This window comes from Tamandua tetradactyla, chromosome 3 (genome assembly GCF_023851605.1).
Source record: "Tamandua tetradactyla isolate mTamTet1 chromosome 3, mTamTet1.pri, whole genome shotgun sequence".
Classification (NCBI taxonomy): Eukaryota; Metazoa; Chordata; class Mammalia; order Pilosa; family Myrmecophagidae; genus Tamandua; species Tamandua tetradactyla.
The window spans coordinates 214,849,745-214,866,554 of record NC_135329.1 but is presented as its reverse complement, the minus strand read 5'-3'; the positions used below and the strand labels follow the sequence as shown (position 1 = coordinate 214,866,554).

Sequence of the window (16,810 nt, the reverse complement as noted above, 5' to 3'; positions counted from 1 at the left end):
TGCACCCGAGTGAGAGGGGAAGGGACCCTAACAGTGGCAGATGGTGGATGAAGAGCCCAGGTGGCAGGTGGTCAGGGACCCAGGTGACAGACATGACCACTGAGCCCTGGGGGAGGATGGAGCCTGTCCCAGGCATGGGGAGGATGGATGGGGAGGACGGAGCTTGTTCCAGGAGGGGAGGACAGAATGGAGAGGACGGAGCCCATCCAGGAGCAGAGGATGGAGTGGGGTGGATGAGGCCTGTCCCAGGAGTGGGGAGGATGGATGGGGAGGACAGAGCCTGTCCCAGGCGTGGGGAGGATGGATGGGGAGGACGGAGCCCATCCAGGAGCAGAGGATGGAGTGGGGTGGATGAGGCCTGTCCCAGGAGGGGAGCATGGGGTGGAGAGGACAGGGCCTGTCCCAGGAGTGGGGAGGATGGATGGGGAGGACAGAGCCTGTCCCAGGCGTGGGGAGGATGGATGGGGAGGACGGAGCCTGTTCCAGGAGCAGAGGATGGAGTGGGGTGGATGAGGCCTGTCCCAGGAGGGGAGCATGGGGTGGAGAGGACAGGGCCTGTCCCAGGAGTGGGGAGGATGGATGGGGAGGACAGAGCCTGTTCCAGGAGGGGAGGACAGAATGGGGAGGACGGAGCCCATCCAGGAGCAGAGGATGGAGCGGGGTGGATGAGGCCTGTCCCAGGAGGGGAGCATGGGGTGGAGAGGACAGGGCCTGTCCCAGGCATGGGGAGGATGGATGGGGAGGACGGAGCCTGTCCCAGGCGTGGGGAGGATGGATGGGGAGGACGGAGCCCATCCAGGAGCAGAGGATGGAGTGGGGTGGATGAGGCCTGTCCCAGGAGGGGAGCATGGGGTGGAGAGGACAGGGCCTGTCCCAGGCATGGGGAGGATGGATGGGGAGGACGGAGCCTGTTCCAGGAGGGGAGGACAGAATGGAGAGGACGGAGCCCATCCAGGAGCAGAGGATGGAGTGGGGTGGATGAGGCCTGTCCCAGGAGGGGAGCATGGGGTGGAGAGGACAGGGCCTGTCCCAGGCGTGGGGAGGATGGATGGGGAGGACGGAGCCTGTCCCAGGCGTGGGGAGGATGGATGGGGAGGACGGAGCCTGTTCCAGGAGCAGAGGATGGAGTGGGGTGGATGAGGCCTGTCCCAGGAGGGGAGCATGGGGTGGAGAGGACAGGGCCTGTCCCAGGCGTGGGGAGGATGGATAGGGAGGACGGAGAGCCTAGGTGTGGTGGCTGTTACCTTCATAGCCTGAGTGCACCCGCTCGGCCAGCAGCAAGCAGCCCAGCTGACTCTGGGCGCCGGGGGGGCCGCATACACGCACCAGGAAGGGGGTCATGCGGAACGGCTGGTAGCGGGCCTCGGTCCCGGGGCTCCTGCCGATGCTGAGCAAGGGGCGACACGAGGGTGTGGGATTAGGAAAGAGGGAGCAGCCCTCTAAGTGCTCCCCGGCCTCCCAGGCAGCACCTGGGTGCTCCTGGCACTCCCTCGGTGTGTGGCCCCAGGGCCCTGCCTGGGCAGCCCCTCCCTTGCCCTCCCAGCTGCACCCACCACCCCGCCTCTCCTCTCCTTCAGGTTTTCTCTTCTTATTTCTTTTTAAGAGAAGTTGTAGGTTTACAGAAAATTCATGCAGAAAGTAGAGCGCCCGTGTTAATAATTTCCCTAGTATTAACACTTTGCGTAAGTGTGGCCCCACTGTCACAGCTGATGAAAGAACAGTATCATGGTTACCCTATTAACCATAGCCCGCGGCGCGCCTGAGGGCGCACAGCGTGGTTGCACAGTTCTAGGGTTTTTAAACTTTTTATCCTAGTAGACTACATGCAACCTAAACTTCCCCTTAGCCACATCCAAATGGACGGCCTGGTGGTGTCAGTGACGCTGACAGCTTGTGCAGCTGCCACCACAACCACCACCAAAACCCTTCCAGCACCCAGGTAGGCAATGCACCGACGAGGTGTCCATCCCACGCCGGCCCCGGGAGCCTGCACTCCGGTTCCCAACTCTACACATTTTCTTGTTCTGATGACTTCCTATCCGTGAGGTCACTTAACATCATCCTTCAGTGTCGGGCTTATTTCAGTCAACATGAGTTCACCACGTAGCCGCATGCACCCGGGCTGCACTGCTCTCCCGGCAGGGTGGGCACCCCCCCTCTCTGCTGGCAGGTGCACCCCACTCTGCTCTCCTGGCGGGGTGTGCACCCCACTGCTCTCCTGGAGGGGTGTGCACCCCACTCTGCTCTCCGAGAGGGTGCACCCCCCTTTGCTCATCCATTTGTCTGCTCAAGGACACATGGCTGCTTCCTTCTTTTGCAATTGTGAAAAGGCCGCTGGGAGCACTGGGGTACAAACATCTGCCTGAGCCCCTGCTTTCAGGTCTTTTGGGCACATCCCAGCACTAGGACAGGCAGGTCCCCTGCACAACAGGCCGAGCATTTCCACGGCAGCCGCATCCTGTGGGTTTTCACCCACATTAAAGCCTGCGCCGAGGCACTAGCCTTCCTGGCCGTGGGAGGCACCAGCCCCCCCACACCCCGAGGGGTCTGCATGTCACCTGGGGAAGCTCCACGCAGGAGGGACACTTCTCCCATAGTGGGACTCAAGCCCGGCCGCTGAGGCCCCGTCTGCCAGGAGTCACTCCTGACCCCATAGCTCATCTCAGGTCAAGGGTCTGCTGAAAAGCTGTGGGCCTCTCACATGCAGACAAAAGGTTGTGTGTAATTCTGGGGCCCCCCTCGCAGCCTGGGGTCTGGGATTTCCAGAGGGGTTCCCAGCGGGTGCCCTGTAATGGGCCACCCAGCCAGGGCCTCCCCAAGGCGAGCCCAAGCCCTGCTGACTGCACCTGGGGTACCTGTGCTCCTGCGCCCCCATGGCCTGTCCCCACCAGGGCTGAGGCAGCAGGCAGCCCCCGGCCCAGTGCACCATCCCTCGTATGAGCAGCTGGAGAGGAACCCACATGTGCTTCCTGGGCCCATGCAGCAGCGCCTTGGATGGGAAACAGATAAACTGATCCCAGAGCTTACCTGACACGACAAAAGAAAGATTTCTCCTGCATGCACTCTTGTGTGAAGGAACCTAAAGGACAGAGACTGACATCATTTCCTTCCCAACGTGCCAAAGGGAAGCAAAACTTGGCTGAGGGTGAGCTGCAGGTTTCTCAAGCACAGGGCGGCCCCGGGTGAGAACCCCCTAATGACGTGGCCGCACTGGAAGGGGCTGTGCTGGCTGGCCCTGGTCTCTGAGGGCAGGAGTGGCTGCAGTGCCTTGGGCAGGGACCCCAGCCATGTTTTGGCTGGGACGTGTTTGGGCGCTCACCTCTTCTGCTCCCTACAACTGCTTATCTCACTGGCTGTGTTTGACTTGAAACCCTCCCTGTCCAGCTGGAGAAGCAGGACAGGGATGTGCAGTGGTTAGTGCACGAGCCAAAGGTGCCTGAGCCCTGCTGCGGGGGGGCGGGGGAGAGGGGCCATGGCTGGGATGGGGAACGGGGGGGGGCCAGGTTTTGGTCCCCAAATGTCAACTCCCAACTTGACTTCAGTGGGAGGCACGAGCAAAGGGGCCCAGGGCAGGGAAGGCTGGGCCAGGGGAGAAGCTGGGCATAGAGAGGAGAGCGCCCGCCCCACTGGACGGGCTCGGCTGGGTGGGGCGCCCAACCCCTGCTGCCAGACAGCACGTGGCCAGTCCCTAACTGGAGGAGCCTGGGAGGACGCAGGAGTTGAAAGGCAGTCCTCGGCCAAGCCTAGAACCTTCCAGAAGGCTCTCTGAAACACGGCGGGCTGTTCACAACGGCCTAAGACCATGGCAGGGGACACCGCCTGCCAGAGAGCAGGGCTCCCGGCCACGCCCTGACACGCCCCTTCCCACTCTTCCCACAAGCCCGACATTCGAACAAACTCTACTTCTGACACCTCCCGAAGCCGCTGCCACGCGCCCCTCTGAGAGAGGCTTTGCTTTCCTCTCGACGCTGTTCCCGGGAGGTGCCCTGGGGGCCGGGAGGGCAGGGGCCGGCCTTACCCACGCCGGGGCGGGCGCTCCAGGGCGGCAGGCGGCCCGGGGTGGTGCAGCTGAGGAACACGCTCACGTCGTGCGGCGCCAGGAGCTCCACGAACCTGGCGTTGCTGAGGGCGTCACTCCTACAGCGCAGGACAGACGCCCCTTGGCTGGAGACGTACAGGACCCTCCCGGTGGTCACGGCCACGGCCACGGCGAACATGTCCTAGAGGCGAGGACAGAGATCAGGAGGCGACGGGACTGTCCCAGGCCCCCCTGAGGCCAGGCTGGGGCAGGCGGGCGCAGGGCGGCACACCCTGGAGGGGGGTCACAGGGGGCCTGGGGATCCGAGGGCCCCTCTCCTCACCTGCCTCCGGGATAACTGAGAAATATTACTTGAAAAAACTGTCCCACGGCCAAAATGAAAGCCCGGAGGCCTGGCTCCTTGGCCACGGGGCAACCCCCTGCTTCTGGTTGGGGCAACCCTGGAGGCGGGAGGAGACCTCGCTCTACTCCCCAGGCCCCTACCCCTGACCTCTGCCAGCCTCTCTCCCGGGGCTGCAGGGGGCTGGGGACGGGTGCCTCGGGCCATCCCCTGGGTGGGGGGCTGAGAGGTTCCCGGGGGAAGGCCTCTGAGGGCGGTGGGGTGCTGGGGGGAGGGGACGGGAGAGGACTCGGAAGCCCCGGGCTCAGGCTCAGAGCTGTGCTCCCGAGGCCGCCTGCCCCCTGCCTGCACCTTCGGCCAGCAGGAGGGGTGACAGATGCACGAGCCCGGGGCCTACATGCCGCCCCCACAGCCCCAGCCTGGGCCTGACCTCAGGCCTGGGACAGAGCCCGCCAGGGCGGGGGCGCGATTCCCAGATGCAGCGGCCTGCAGGGGCGGGTGGGGAGGGCAGACGCGGGCCGTGCGACACTCACCCCATTCTTCACGATGTACGCAGAGGCCGCCCTCTCCATGTCCTCCACCGTGCAGGCGGGCACGTCCGGGCTGCAGGGGCAGGGTTCGCTGGACAGCAGCAGCTGATAATATTCCTCACTGGCTGCAGGAGAGACAGGGCAGACTCAGCTCGCGGAGCCCGCGGACGACGCAAGACTGTTGATGGTGGTAAAGCGTAATTCACTTCTCAAATGAAAAGTGGGGCACAGAGCCTCTGCTCCCGGGACACCGCGGCCAGGGCGCAGAGAAGCGCGGAGGCAGGGCAGACAGGAAGCAGGGCTGTTCGTCACTGAAATGTCAGGAGATTTTACTGCAGATATTTTTTTGTATGCTGTATGGCGGGGTCACCTGCCATCCTTTTTCCATGTGAGGATTCCGTACTGCAGCACCATCTGTTGAATTTTTTTGGGGGGGGGTGGAGTGCGCGAGCCATGAATGGAAGCCGGGTCTCCTGCACACCAGGTGAGGATTCCACCATTGAACTACCCGAGCCCCGATGACAGATTTTTTGTTTTTAATGACAAAGGACTTGGAATGATGCAGCGCAGGGCTCCATCTGACCCAGACTTGCACTAAAGGACTCCTAAGGGTGGAGGGGTGAAGATATCACCCAGGACAGCTCAGTGCCTCCCGGACACGCTCCTGTCCAGTGGACTCAGGATACACGGTGTGGAACAGGCTGCGGCCGGGCCCGCTGGGTCAGAGCCCCTGAGTCCGGGCCTGGTGGGACAGTGCCCAGTGGGGCCAGGCTCCGAGGGCCACTTCCAGGCCCCCGACGAGCACGCTGCCCCCAGTGCGTGTCCAGCAGGGCCTCAACAGAGCAGGCCGGGGCCGAGCACTGCCTCTGACCTGGGAGCCTGCCAGCGCGTCCCTCCTGCGCCGCCAAGACCTCTGTACCCACGCCTGGGCTGCAGGGGCTAGAGACGTTGCCCCTGTGCAAGTGTCAGGGGGCCACTCCACCGGGCAGACCCCCGCTCGGCCTTTAGACAACCCACGGTCCACTGGGCAGGGTGGGCGGGTGGCCCACACGCGGGGGTCCCGTTTCTACCACCCTTCCCTTGTGCATCGCTGCCCTCGGCGCCTGCAGAGAAGGCGCAGCTGGAGAGGCTCTGGGGGTGGCGGTGCCCCGGGCACTGTGGACCCCGAGGGCCAGACCCAGGCCCAGCTGCCCCAGCACAGAGCTGTCCAGACATTTTTTGTTTTCTTTTTTGCATGGGCAAGCACCGGGAATCAAACTTGGGTCTCTGGTGTGACAGGCGAGAACTCTGCCACTGAGCCACGGTGGCCTGCCCTGTCCCAACGTTTTTAAAAACATTGAAATGGACTTCGTCCCTGGCTGCTGGCGATGCACCTCGGCCTGAGCACACACTGGGTCTCGAGATGGCAGCCACAAGGCGAGGGTGAGGCCACTGTGTGGTCTTCAGGTGGGCCTGCCAGGCCTCCCCGTGTGTGATGGGTGCAGCCCACTGGTTCACCATCCATCCGTCTATCCATCCATCCGCCCATAGGGGCCCAGCACACGGACACACACGCAAACCCGCTGCTGCCCACGGCGCCCGGCTTCCCTGCACCGTGTGGATTGGTTCAGAGCTTGGCAGCTGCAGTTTCACTGCAATGAAGAGAGGGCGCGCCAGCGGCCACACTCGTGCCTGTATGTCCTCCAGGATTTCTGCTATTTGCCTGGAAAACTGGGGCTCCTGTTTCTGTTCCCAGAGATGGATGGGAAGGCAGGGGCCACCCATCGCCTTCAGGGTGTCAGGCCTGGCAGCGGCTCAGTGGCTCCCAGGCCGGCCTGGATGCCGGGCAGGCAGTACCCAAGGCCCAGGAGGCGGCGCCTGCCCAGGGTGGGGGGCCCGGCCGCAGGAGCCATGCAGGGGAGCCGGGCTTCTCTGGGACGGGGTATGAGGGCTGTGTGCTTTGCTGGGAAGTCCCGTGTCTGATCGTCATGACGTGACCATCAGGCCTGAGTTCGGGGACCCCTGCCCTGTGTCTGTGGGGAACTCTGCATGGGCATTTGCACATCAAAGCCTCAACCGTATCTGCTGACCACCCCTAGCAGCCGCGTCCTACTTTGCCATCTCGTCTCGTGATAAAACCCAAACACCTGCATGTGGGGAGGCAGAGTCTGAACAGGGGCGGCCCCCCGACTGCACCCCGAGAAGGAAGGCGCCCCCCCTACCCCTCCAACGTCCACCACGACCACGACGGGAATTCATGCGTGGTCAGAGTGATGAGAAAAGAACTGCCTGCAGGCTCAGCTGGGGAAGCTGTGAGATGATGACGCTTTAAGGGTAAGAGACGGTGACGCCCTCAGTGACTTCATAGACTCCTCTGTTATTACTTTTAATTAGAATATGAGAAGGCTCACAGGAATGAAGGAAGACATTAGCGTTGTCCTTTCACGGGATCAAGTATGCACCTGCCCCACACGGCGGCGGAGTGCGCAGGGGAGGGATCTCCGAGCTTCAGTGTCCACTGACGACCTCCTCATCCGCCGAGGACAGGATGCTGCCTCCAACTCAGTTACATCTGTTGTGTGCTCCAGCCGGGGCACCACGACCTTCACAGAATCCTTCGTTCCAATGCCAGCTGACCCTCCTCTCCTTTGTCACTTGGCTCCATCGAGGCCTAGGCCAGCTGCCCCCTCGCAAGACTGCCACAGGAATCTGATGGCGCAGCTCTGTGGCACTCTCCTGCACCGCCACCCCCACGGCACCCGACGGGTTGGTGAGAGAACATAACATCGCATGACTAGAAGCCACAGCGGGGCTGTTAGTAACCGATGCCTGGACATACACCTAAGAACCTCACATGACACATGCTGCCTCTCCAAACGGCCAAAATCCCCTAGAGCACAACGGAAACCCCTTGACTGTTTTAACATTCTGGAGTAATTCTGCACACCAGGCAGAGAGACACAAAGCAGACAGCGTTTCCTGCCACCAGGCCCTCTCGTATGCTAGCACACAGCAGGTCTCCAGGAGTCAGGATGACAGCTGGGACCAGAGCTCTGTCCTGGCTCTGCCTGCCTGTGAACGTGGCCACTGCGCTCCTGCTTCTAGTGGGTACCGGCCCATTTTCAAAAGAGAGAATAAAAAGGTTGGGGAGGGCAGAGTAAAAATCCTGTAAAGTGAAACAAAAACAGTCCAACAATCTAGAAACCATTCAGGACCACACTTTGTATCAGTAGAAAGTAGCTGGAAACACCGGATGCCAGTAAAACACTGTGTGACAGACTTCCCAGGGGAGCGGCCAGCTGGAGCATGTGGCAGAGCGACCACAGACCTGCCCTGGGCCTCGCAGCGGACCGGATCTCTGCTTCACCACGTGCTTCTCTGATGGCGACAGCAGCAGTGCAGGCCTGGGACCCCACAGGCCCACCCCAGGGCCTGCCTGGACGCACAGGCGCTTAGGAAAGGATGAATGTCCCCCAGGGCTCAGCGCCTGCAGCCCTCACAATGAACTCAGACATGCCCCTGATGAGGGTTTGGGGGCCTCACTGGCTCCTTATGAAGCTGCGTGTGGTGACATGACTGCTGAACTGGTGAGGTGGGCTCTGCGAGGGGACAGGCTTTTGGGGTGACAGCAGCCCGGTCATGGCTGCAGCTCTCAGTCTCGTTTCCTCTGTTGTTTTTAAATGTGGGGCAAGTCCTCAGCCAAATGCTGGACATTTTGCTCTGGTTCCACCTGTGCTGTCCAGGCCGCTCGGCACGCCGCAGGGAACGGAGCAGTTTGTGGTGACACCGGCCTCAGGGTCGCCGTCCCAAAGCCCCCTCTCCTGCAGAGAGCCTGGGAGATGTGCCGTCTCCTGATGGGACCCAACCCCAGCCCCAGGACGCGTTTTAGGTTGTCAACAGATGGGTTCCAGCAGCTTGTCTTCTACCTGTTCTTTCCTCCTCCTCTAAAAACCAAGGGCAACGGTAAACTTTAATTAATTGGGGTTTCCAACCCATGGCGGCTTATAATTTCCTCTGGCTCTTTCTGGATTGAGCATTAAAAAGTCACCACCATCAGGGCGCAGTTGGGGGGCTGCGGCCCAGCTCCGCGGCCCAGGGAAGGGCAGAGCGCCCCTACCTTTCACCTGCCTCACACTCCTCAGGGCGTACTTCAAGGCCGCCAGCGTGCTGACTCTGCCCGTGGCCTTCCTGTCCGCAGGCAGGTGGACTTTCAGCTCCTTCAGTGTTTTGACAAGTTCTCTGTGCGTGTCCGCTTTGGCAGACTGCTCACTGCTGTGGGTTAAAAAGAGGTGGTCAAACCTCGGCTTGCTAAGGAAGGGCCTTTTCTGAAGGCGCCTGTCCCTGATTTGGGTGCCGTGTCCTCGGCACAGTGGCCCTGGGAGCTGGGTGGACCCTTGTGCTGCAGTGTGGATGCCTGGCCACGTCCCTATCTGCCCCCCCCACTGCTGTAACGACCAAAAATGTCTCCACGCTCGGCCAAGTGTCTCCTGCGGGGCAAAAGGGTCCTGGTTGTGAACCACAGCTCTAACCGAGGAGAAATCCTACCAACAGGGCTCTGTCCTTCCCCTGCAGTCGGAGCGGGCCTCTGCCAGGCACGTGCTGGTGGCGGCCGCTGCACAGGCTGCCTGGCTGGGCTGGGCCTTCCTTCCCAGCCCGGACGGAAAGGGCTGGGTGAGCTCGGATAGGGACAGCGAGCCGGCTGCCCAGTGCCAGGGGCAATCAGGGAACAGGGAGCCCGGGGGGCCTCAGAGAACAAAGGGGTGTTTGGGAAGCACCTTCCAGCTCAAGGATAGCGAGCGCTGAAGGAAGACAGGGCGGGTGGTTGCGTGCTGGTGGGGAGGGGGCTCGCTGGGTGGACGGGTGCAGAGGAAAGGGAAATGAGGTCTCTGAGGCGACACCCGAGTGCTCGGATACCCAGGATCAAGAGCTGGGTTTTGCTCCAGAAAATGTCTGTGGGTGTGGGGCAAGTTTGTTACAGACCCCCGAAGGGTGAGGAGTGCTCCTGATGGACATGTCTAAGAGTTCAACTAGGTCTACCGAGAGCTGAGCCGGGGGAAAAGGGGCTGGGCAGGGGGGTGCTGGAGGCTGGAGCCACAGCAGGGGCCACTGCACAGGACGTGGGATGTGGTCAGTGGAGGACCTGGTCTGGGACCGAAAGGGACAGCTGTGTGGACTAACGTGCTCCAGTAGACGCCTGAGGAGAGTCACAGTGCCCCTCAAACTCCCCTCCAATGACAAACCTCCCATTCCCCTACAGATCTAAGGGAGCTCTCCGGTGGGCCCTACCTGCAGCCACTTGTAGATGGATTGTGTCCAGACTTTCCCATCATCAGGCTGAAGGCATCTGGACTGCAGGCATAAAATGTAACAGCAAAACTCAGAAGGACACATCTCATCCTATTCTCCCCACCCCTCTACCCAACAGAGATGACAGGAAAGTTCATACCAGGTTAGGACAATTTTTATAAAAAACACAAGGTTAAGAGAAAGCTGGAAGGTAAAACATTCATGTATCAGAAAACCTAAGTAGAGGGAGTTGGAAACTCAAGTCTGAAGGAACAAAATCTTTCCCTATAAACCACCTGGGGTGGGTGTGAGTGGATGTCCGCCGGGTCAGCCGACCCACCTCTCTACACTGGCCGAGCGTGTATGTGTCACTCCAGACAGACAGCGGCATCGCTGATGAAGCACGAAGCCCAGCCAATTGGCTGTCCTGAGTTAATATGATTTTCAAAACTCTTGAAAAACTTGATACTCATGATGTAAAGGTTACAGAAGCAATCAAACTACCAAAAAAGCCCAAACTGCCCGTGGACCCCGTCATGCCCACTGGCCCTACCTCTGGCAGCCGCACAGCTCCTTTGCGCTCTCACCGCTGTCACTGCCCTGCGAGGTCTGCCCTGCAGAGCCGCTTTCGTGGGTGTCGCTCCTGCTCGCGCTGCTGCCCATATCGACGTCTCCCTGCAGCGGCATCCAGCCGGGCTGGGCCTCCCCAGGCTCCTGAGGGGGGCCACCGGGGCGGGGAGCTAAGTCTGCGAAGCCCTTCATGGTGGCTGTGCAACTTGGCTGGCGGGGAGAGAAAGGTCTTCAGGCCTCACTTCCTGCAAGATTACAGGGGGGTCAAGTAAGGTACCCCACTGAATACGCCTCCACATTTCACTAAACAAAGAGGCAGTGGTCAGCGATCAGTTGTGAGGACATCACTTCCTTGGTTCTCGGTTACTGAGCCTCACGTGGCAGGAGGGGAAGGTGGGGGACGCGGCAGCCGTGTGTTCCCACTGCCCGGCCAGCAGACGGCCACAGCGCGTCGTGCAGGGTCACTGCGAACCACTCCAGGAAAACTCGGGGCACAAGGGAGGTAATAAAGGGGAAGAGGTTCCATCACCACAGGAGCTGTCACTGGCCTGCATTTGGAGGGCTCAGAGCTCAGCACAGTAACCCCACTCCAGCAGTAAAGACTGCTTCATCAAGGGGGCAGCACCCCAAAGGGCCCTCGGCCTTCACATGTGCCCTCGGGTTCCCTGATTGCCTGGTTCTCACCCTGACACCTGCTGGAATCTGGTTCCTCGGGGCCACGAAGCTACCTTAGGTAAAAGAGAACTCTTTTTGCAAAGGGCATCAGGCAAGCACAAATGGAACCAAACTCATTAGGAACTTCAAGGGTTCTAGAAAAAGGTGGCTCTTAGCACCAGCAGCTCTAATGGACCAACCTCCTTTTGCCAAGTCAGCAAAGCCAAGAGGCCAGTCAGAGCGGACTTTGCCCCCTGCCTCTGCAGAGGCTTACCTGGGCTTCCACCACCCGGGGGGCCCCAAGAGGGGAAAGGGTGGCCTGGAAGCCGCTGGCATGAGCCTGTACCTCCTGTGCCTCCTGAGTCCCCCTGGTGGCCCCTCGCAGAGGCCCGTCCACTCTGTCTGCTTGGGGAGAACACTCAGCCCCAAGGAAAGGGGCTGAAGCTCAATACCCTGAGCCGTCCACCTGGCCACACCTCAACTGGACAGAGGGCCATTGAGAAAGTGCCACCCCTGGTGAGCTCGTCATCGGGGAATATGGGGGAGGCATGGAAAGAGGGCGGCCAGATGGCCAACGCTAGCGGCCACTGGCTGATGGGTTCAGGGCCCATTACACTAGCCTCTCTACTTTCATGTAAGTCAGTGCTTCCCAAAATAAGTAGCAAAAAGAAACATTTAGGAATAAAAGCTCATTCTGGGCCCCAGCGCCTCCCTCCACCATGTCTGTCCACCGGGTCTGGCAAAGGCTCCTGCACTTCGGGGCCTAAGGAGGAGATCAGAGAGCAGGGCCCACAGCCTCGCCAGCTGGATCCATGCGGAAATGTCGCGCGTCATTCAGCACAGCCCTGCGCCCGGTCACCCTGTCCCCAGGAAGCCCCGCCTGGCCTGCCTCAAGCACAATCAGACAGCTTGTCCCCCACCTGCCAGCCCAGGGGCATCTTCTGATCCCCAACCTGAAAGCAGTTTGCTGCTTCCTGGTAGGAAGGCCAATTCCCTGAGGCCAGCCTGCCAGAATCTGGAGAAAATGTTTGTCCTGCGACACAACACGGTGCTTCCATGGTGACGGCGGGAGCTGGGAGAGGGGAGCAGCGGAGGGAAGGAGCGCCCCGGGCGGGGGCGGGGCGGTGTCTCAGCCACACTGAGGCCCCTTCAAGCACTCTGGGCTCTGCCCCTGAAAACCGTAAGCCTGTACAACACAAAGGCTGCAAACCAGCAAAAATGCAGAGAAGTCAGCTTCCTGGCTTGCTTAGGGAGAGGTTGCTCTGGCAATGGCGTTTCTAGGGAGCTGGGGTTCGCGCCTTACATAACCAAGGCTTCCTGACCTGACCCGCTCTAGGAAGGGCTGTTTCTTCAGGAGCATCTCTGAACGCAGTGGACCCGAACCAGATCTCCCTGTGTGGCCACCCCCAGGAGGAGCTCAGATGGCCCCGCCGTGGCCTTGACCCTGCCCCCGGCCCTGCTTCTAATTTGCTCTAGACTTGGAAACAATATAGCAGACCCGACAGCAAATGTACAGAAGAGCACACATTGTGGCAGTGAGGGCCCAAGTCCCTGGAGGAAAGCGCAGGCGCTCAGGGGGTGGCCCCAGCACCCTGAAAGGGCCCACTAGAGGCCACATCCACACCTTCTGGTTTTCTGTTGGGTCCGAAGGCGGGCAAGCTTCCGCCAGGGCAAGGGCAGAGTGTCGGAACAGCTGCAGCACTGTGTTTCCAGTTAGTTCTGCCAAATATAGTATTTTTGAAAGGGTTACGCTTGCTCGGAAGCGGGGTGCTCTTTGGGGCTGCTGCCGCCACCCCAGGACCCACGGGGCCTGCGAGGAAACCGAGGGCGGGCGGGGGAGCCGATGCAGCAGGCTGGCAGCAGGCCATGCGTCCCCCCTCCACTCTTGCGCCCTGGAACAGCTGGGAGGTGGGGGTGACAGTTACCAGGTGGCCTGCAGGACAGCCCAGCAGACCCCCGCCCCACCCCAGGGCACATCATAGAGCTTTCACTCTACAAACAACAAGTGGATTTATTTTCCTTGTTTCACTCATTCACCTTCCACAAAGTGATTAGCCCTGGATTTAAAAACTCAGTTTCCAATTAAAGCCTTCGTCTGGAGAGCAGGCAGAGTCCAGTCCTCGAGCCCCGCGCTGGACCAGGAACCGGGGAGCAGCGAGTAGCCCTGCCGCGCGGGATGCAGCGGTGAGCGGTGCTCACAGCAAGGGCTCTGCCACCCTGCCAGGCTTTCAACATCGGGGGGCCCGGAGGCCCCTCCTCCCAAATGCCAGTCCACTTGGGAGTCCGCACCCAATTTCCGGGGTTCACGGGAGCTCTGAAGCCCATGCTGACCCACATGGAGACCCTCAGGAGAGAAAGACCCTGAAGACACGGCCCTGGGCCTGATGTCAGCACATATCGGGTCTTTCTCGTTTTCCCCTTCCGTCAAGCCCTGGATGGTTTTCAGCCCCCTCCTGGCTCCGTCGTTCGGGGAGTATGAATCAGCTTTCCCCAGCCTGGCTGTGTGGGTTACAGAAACCCTGGCAACCAAGTCACCATCCGTCACCCTGTCACCCTGGAGCGGAGGGAGGCTGTGGCCCCCGCTCTGTATCCCTCCCAGAGGGGTGCTGCTCCACCATCAAGTAGAGACCCCTCCTGGGGACAGGCCCTGCTGCCAGCTCACTGTGGGGAGAGGGAACGAATACAGGGGGAAAGCCGGGGGGGGGGGCAGCGGGGGTGAACATCAGCGGAGGCCCTGCCCTGAGAGTCCCCAGGCCTGGCTTGGCACTTGGCACAGGGCCTTTCTTCACTCCGCTCACCAATTCTAGGGCCCCAGGGGCTGTCCAGGTCAAGCCCGTAGGCCAGTGCCTGGGGCACAGCCAAAGCCCCCATCAGTGGCCTTGGCTCTTCTCCCGGGGGGCCCTTCCCAGTCCAAGACTTGGTTCTCTGGCCCCAGAGCAGGAAACCGCCCCCCACGGGCCCTCCATGCTCCAGGGACAGGGGAACCTGCCCTCAGAGGCCTTGGCCTGCCCACGCATGTCTCCACAGGGACAGGGGAGAGGTCTTCCTTAAAAAAATCATCTAAAGAAGGACAGTCCAGTATGGTGCTGACTCAGTAGCTGTGTGCCCTCGGCCAGGCTGCCTCAACTCTCTGGACTTCAGTTTCCTGATCTGCAAACGAGGGGTCTCCCCCCATGCCTGCTGATAACACATTCCGCTTCTGTGCGCCCCGACCCCCACGCCCCATTTCAAACCGAGAGGGGTCAGAGAACTCTAGGTTCCCGTCTCCGCGGTCAGGAGGAGCCCGATGCCCCCGGCCGCCCGGACCCAGAGCGGACCCCAGACCCGCCGGAGCCCGGAGTCCAGATCTTCGTCCGGCGCGGACCCGCCCCGCCCACAGCACGGACCCCAGACTTGCCCGGCCCGCCCGGCTCCGGCCGCGGTTACGTAAGCTCCGGGCTGGCTGCAAGACAGCGTCGGCCCAGCCGGCTCCAGCGCCCGCCGAGCCCGCGCGCGGCCGCGGCCCCACTCACCGCCCAGGTGCGTCGTCCGCCGCCCGCCGCCCCCCCGAGCGCCTGCCCGCACCGGCCCGCGCCTTCCCGCGCCTCCGCAGCCAACTCGCGGGCCCGCGGCTGTCACATAGTGGAAAACGTGACGGCGCGTGCCGGGCCCGCCCCCGACGCCCACCATTGGCCGTCACGCGGCCTCATTTGCATATTGGGGGGCCGGGCCGGCAAGCCGCGCTAGCGCATTGGCTACGGCGCGTGTCGCTCTCTTTACATAAGCTGCACATGGAACTCCATGTTCACCGCGTCGGTTTGTCAATGAAAACGCGGCCCCCCTCCGCCTCCTCTCGAGTGGTCCCCTCCACTTCCGGCCTCGGCGTTTTCCATTCAGGACTCGGCGCGTCGGCCGGCTCGGGGAGCGCGGAGTGGCGCGTACCACTGCGGGGCGGGGGTGGGGGCTGATGGCCGCGGGGCTGCGCCGCGGCGGGTGTCTGCGCGCCTCTCCCCGGGAAGCGGATACTGCGCGGGAGCCCAGCCCAGGGGCGCGACCGCATTCGGGGACCGAGAGCCTTCAGCCGCTCCTTCCCACTCATTCATATTCTCACTCGTTCAGGACCCGCGCGCAGACCGCCCAGGGAAGGCGCCAGGGCCCCCGCACGCCCCGCTGGACGCCCTGGGGCTGACCCCAGGCCCCAGGCCCCAGGCCACTCTGCTTCCAAGGACTCTCCTTGTGTTTGAAAACATGTCGCAATTTTTGGCTCAGGAAATAGGGCCGCTGTTACCTATTGGAGAGAGAAATAGAGGGGGATGCCCTTGCCTGCCCCAAACAGTACCATCAGGGGGACAGGGACTGCTCTGGAAAAGGGCACTTCTATACACATACTCGATTAACTGGGCGCAGGGGCTGTATCTTAAGGCGAGCCAGCCTCATCCCCAGAGACGTGATGGAGGCGGCAGCTCTGAGGGTGAGTGGGATGAGGCACAGCCTATAGGCTCCAAGGCACCTGGGAAATCAGTGGCAGCGGGGGTCTGATGGGGGAGGCCAGGCTTCTGGGGATTGCCAAGGAGCCTCCCCGCAACTTCCCTCCGCCCTTCCTGTTCCTGCCCCTCCTGGGGACCAGGGAAGGAAACTGACCCGGTAACCTGCAGGCAACTGAGCTACAAGTCTCAAAGCTCACTAACCCACATTCAGAAACCGAGTGAGCCACTTCTCTTCCTCTCCTTGACAAGGTGTGTGTGCAACTTCTCTGGACACAGATGCACAACAGGGTAGAGATGTAGGTCATAGGTCCATCCTGCCAAGGTAAACCCCCAGACGCCTGCTTTGTGGCTCCCTGCAGTAGAGTGGCCCCTCCCCCGTTTCTCTGACACTGACACCTCAACACTCTCCACGCCCGCTCTCCCTAACACACACACGCACAGGCAAATGCCAAGCAAATCCAGGCCCAGCTGCACCCTGCACACACCCAAAGGCCCTTTTGTCTCTGCACAGGCACTGACGTCAATGGTGGTGACCGTTGTTCTGGGAAGAAGAGACAGCTGGAACGTTCCCGGATTCGCCTGCATGCTCAGCTTTTCCTTGGTCCTGCTCTTCTTTGGCCTGCGGCCTAATAATTTCCTAAATACCTCTTTCCTAAATTTAGCCTTTTCTTTTTCCACCAATAAATCTGGTAGAAAGCTAGTGAAACCATTTATTTTGGAAACTATCAAACATATGGGGTTCCAGGGCTCTTTAGAATTAATCTATTTGCAGGGACACACAGCTAGTTTCTTCTTTCTGGTTTTTGGAAACTTTCCTTTGCTCCACAAATATTTGTTGATGAGCGAGTGTTGGGGGGGGGCAGGGCACGCAAATCAGCATCTCCTGGGATCCCCGCCTGTAAGGAGTTTGTGATGTGGGAGGGGTGATAAGGCAGGTTTGGAGGCC

The 16,810-nt window shown here is 61.1% G+C and overlaps 1 protein-coding gene across 1 annotated transcript in view; it reads right to left on the bottom strand.

Moving 5' to 3' along the window:
- Nucleotides 1-15,010, bottom strand: part of PER2 (period circadian regulator 2) — a 35,778-nt gene extending 20,768 nt beyond the window's left edge. The window contains exons 1-8 of the mRNA XM_077155551.1: nt 14,911-15,010; nt 10,728-10,989; nt 10,175-10,237; nt 9,006-9,160; nt 4,913-5,034; nt 4,019-4,220; nt 3,028-3,079; nt 1,245-1,387 (exon numbers count right to left, since the gene is read on the bottom strand). Coding sequence (XP_077011666.1) covers nt 1,245-1,387; nt 3,028-3,079; nt 4,019-4,220; nt 4,913-5,034; nt 9,006-9,160; nt 10,175-10,237; nt 10,728-10,936 — 946 coding nt within the window. The 5' untranslated portion in view covers nt 10,937-10,989; nt 14,911-15,010. The remainder of the gene's footprint in view (nt 1-1,244; nt 1,388-3,027; nt 3,080-4,018; nt 4,221-4,912; nt 5,035-9,005; nt 9,161-10,174; nt 10,238-10,727; nt 10,990-14,910) is intronic.
- Between the last annotated feature and the right edge of the window lie 1,800 nt (nt 15,011-16,810).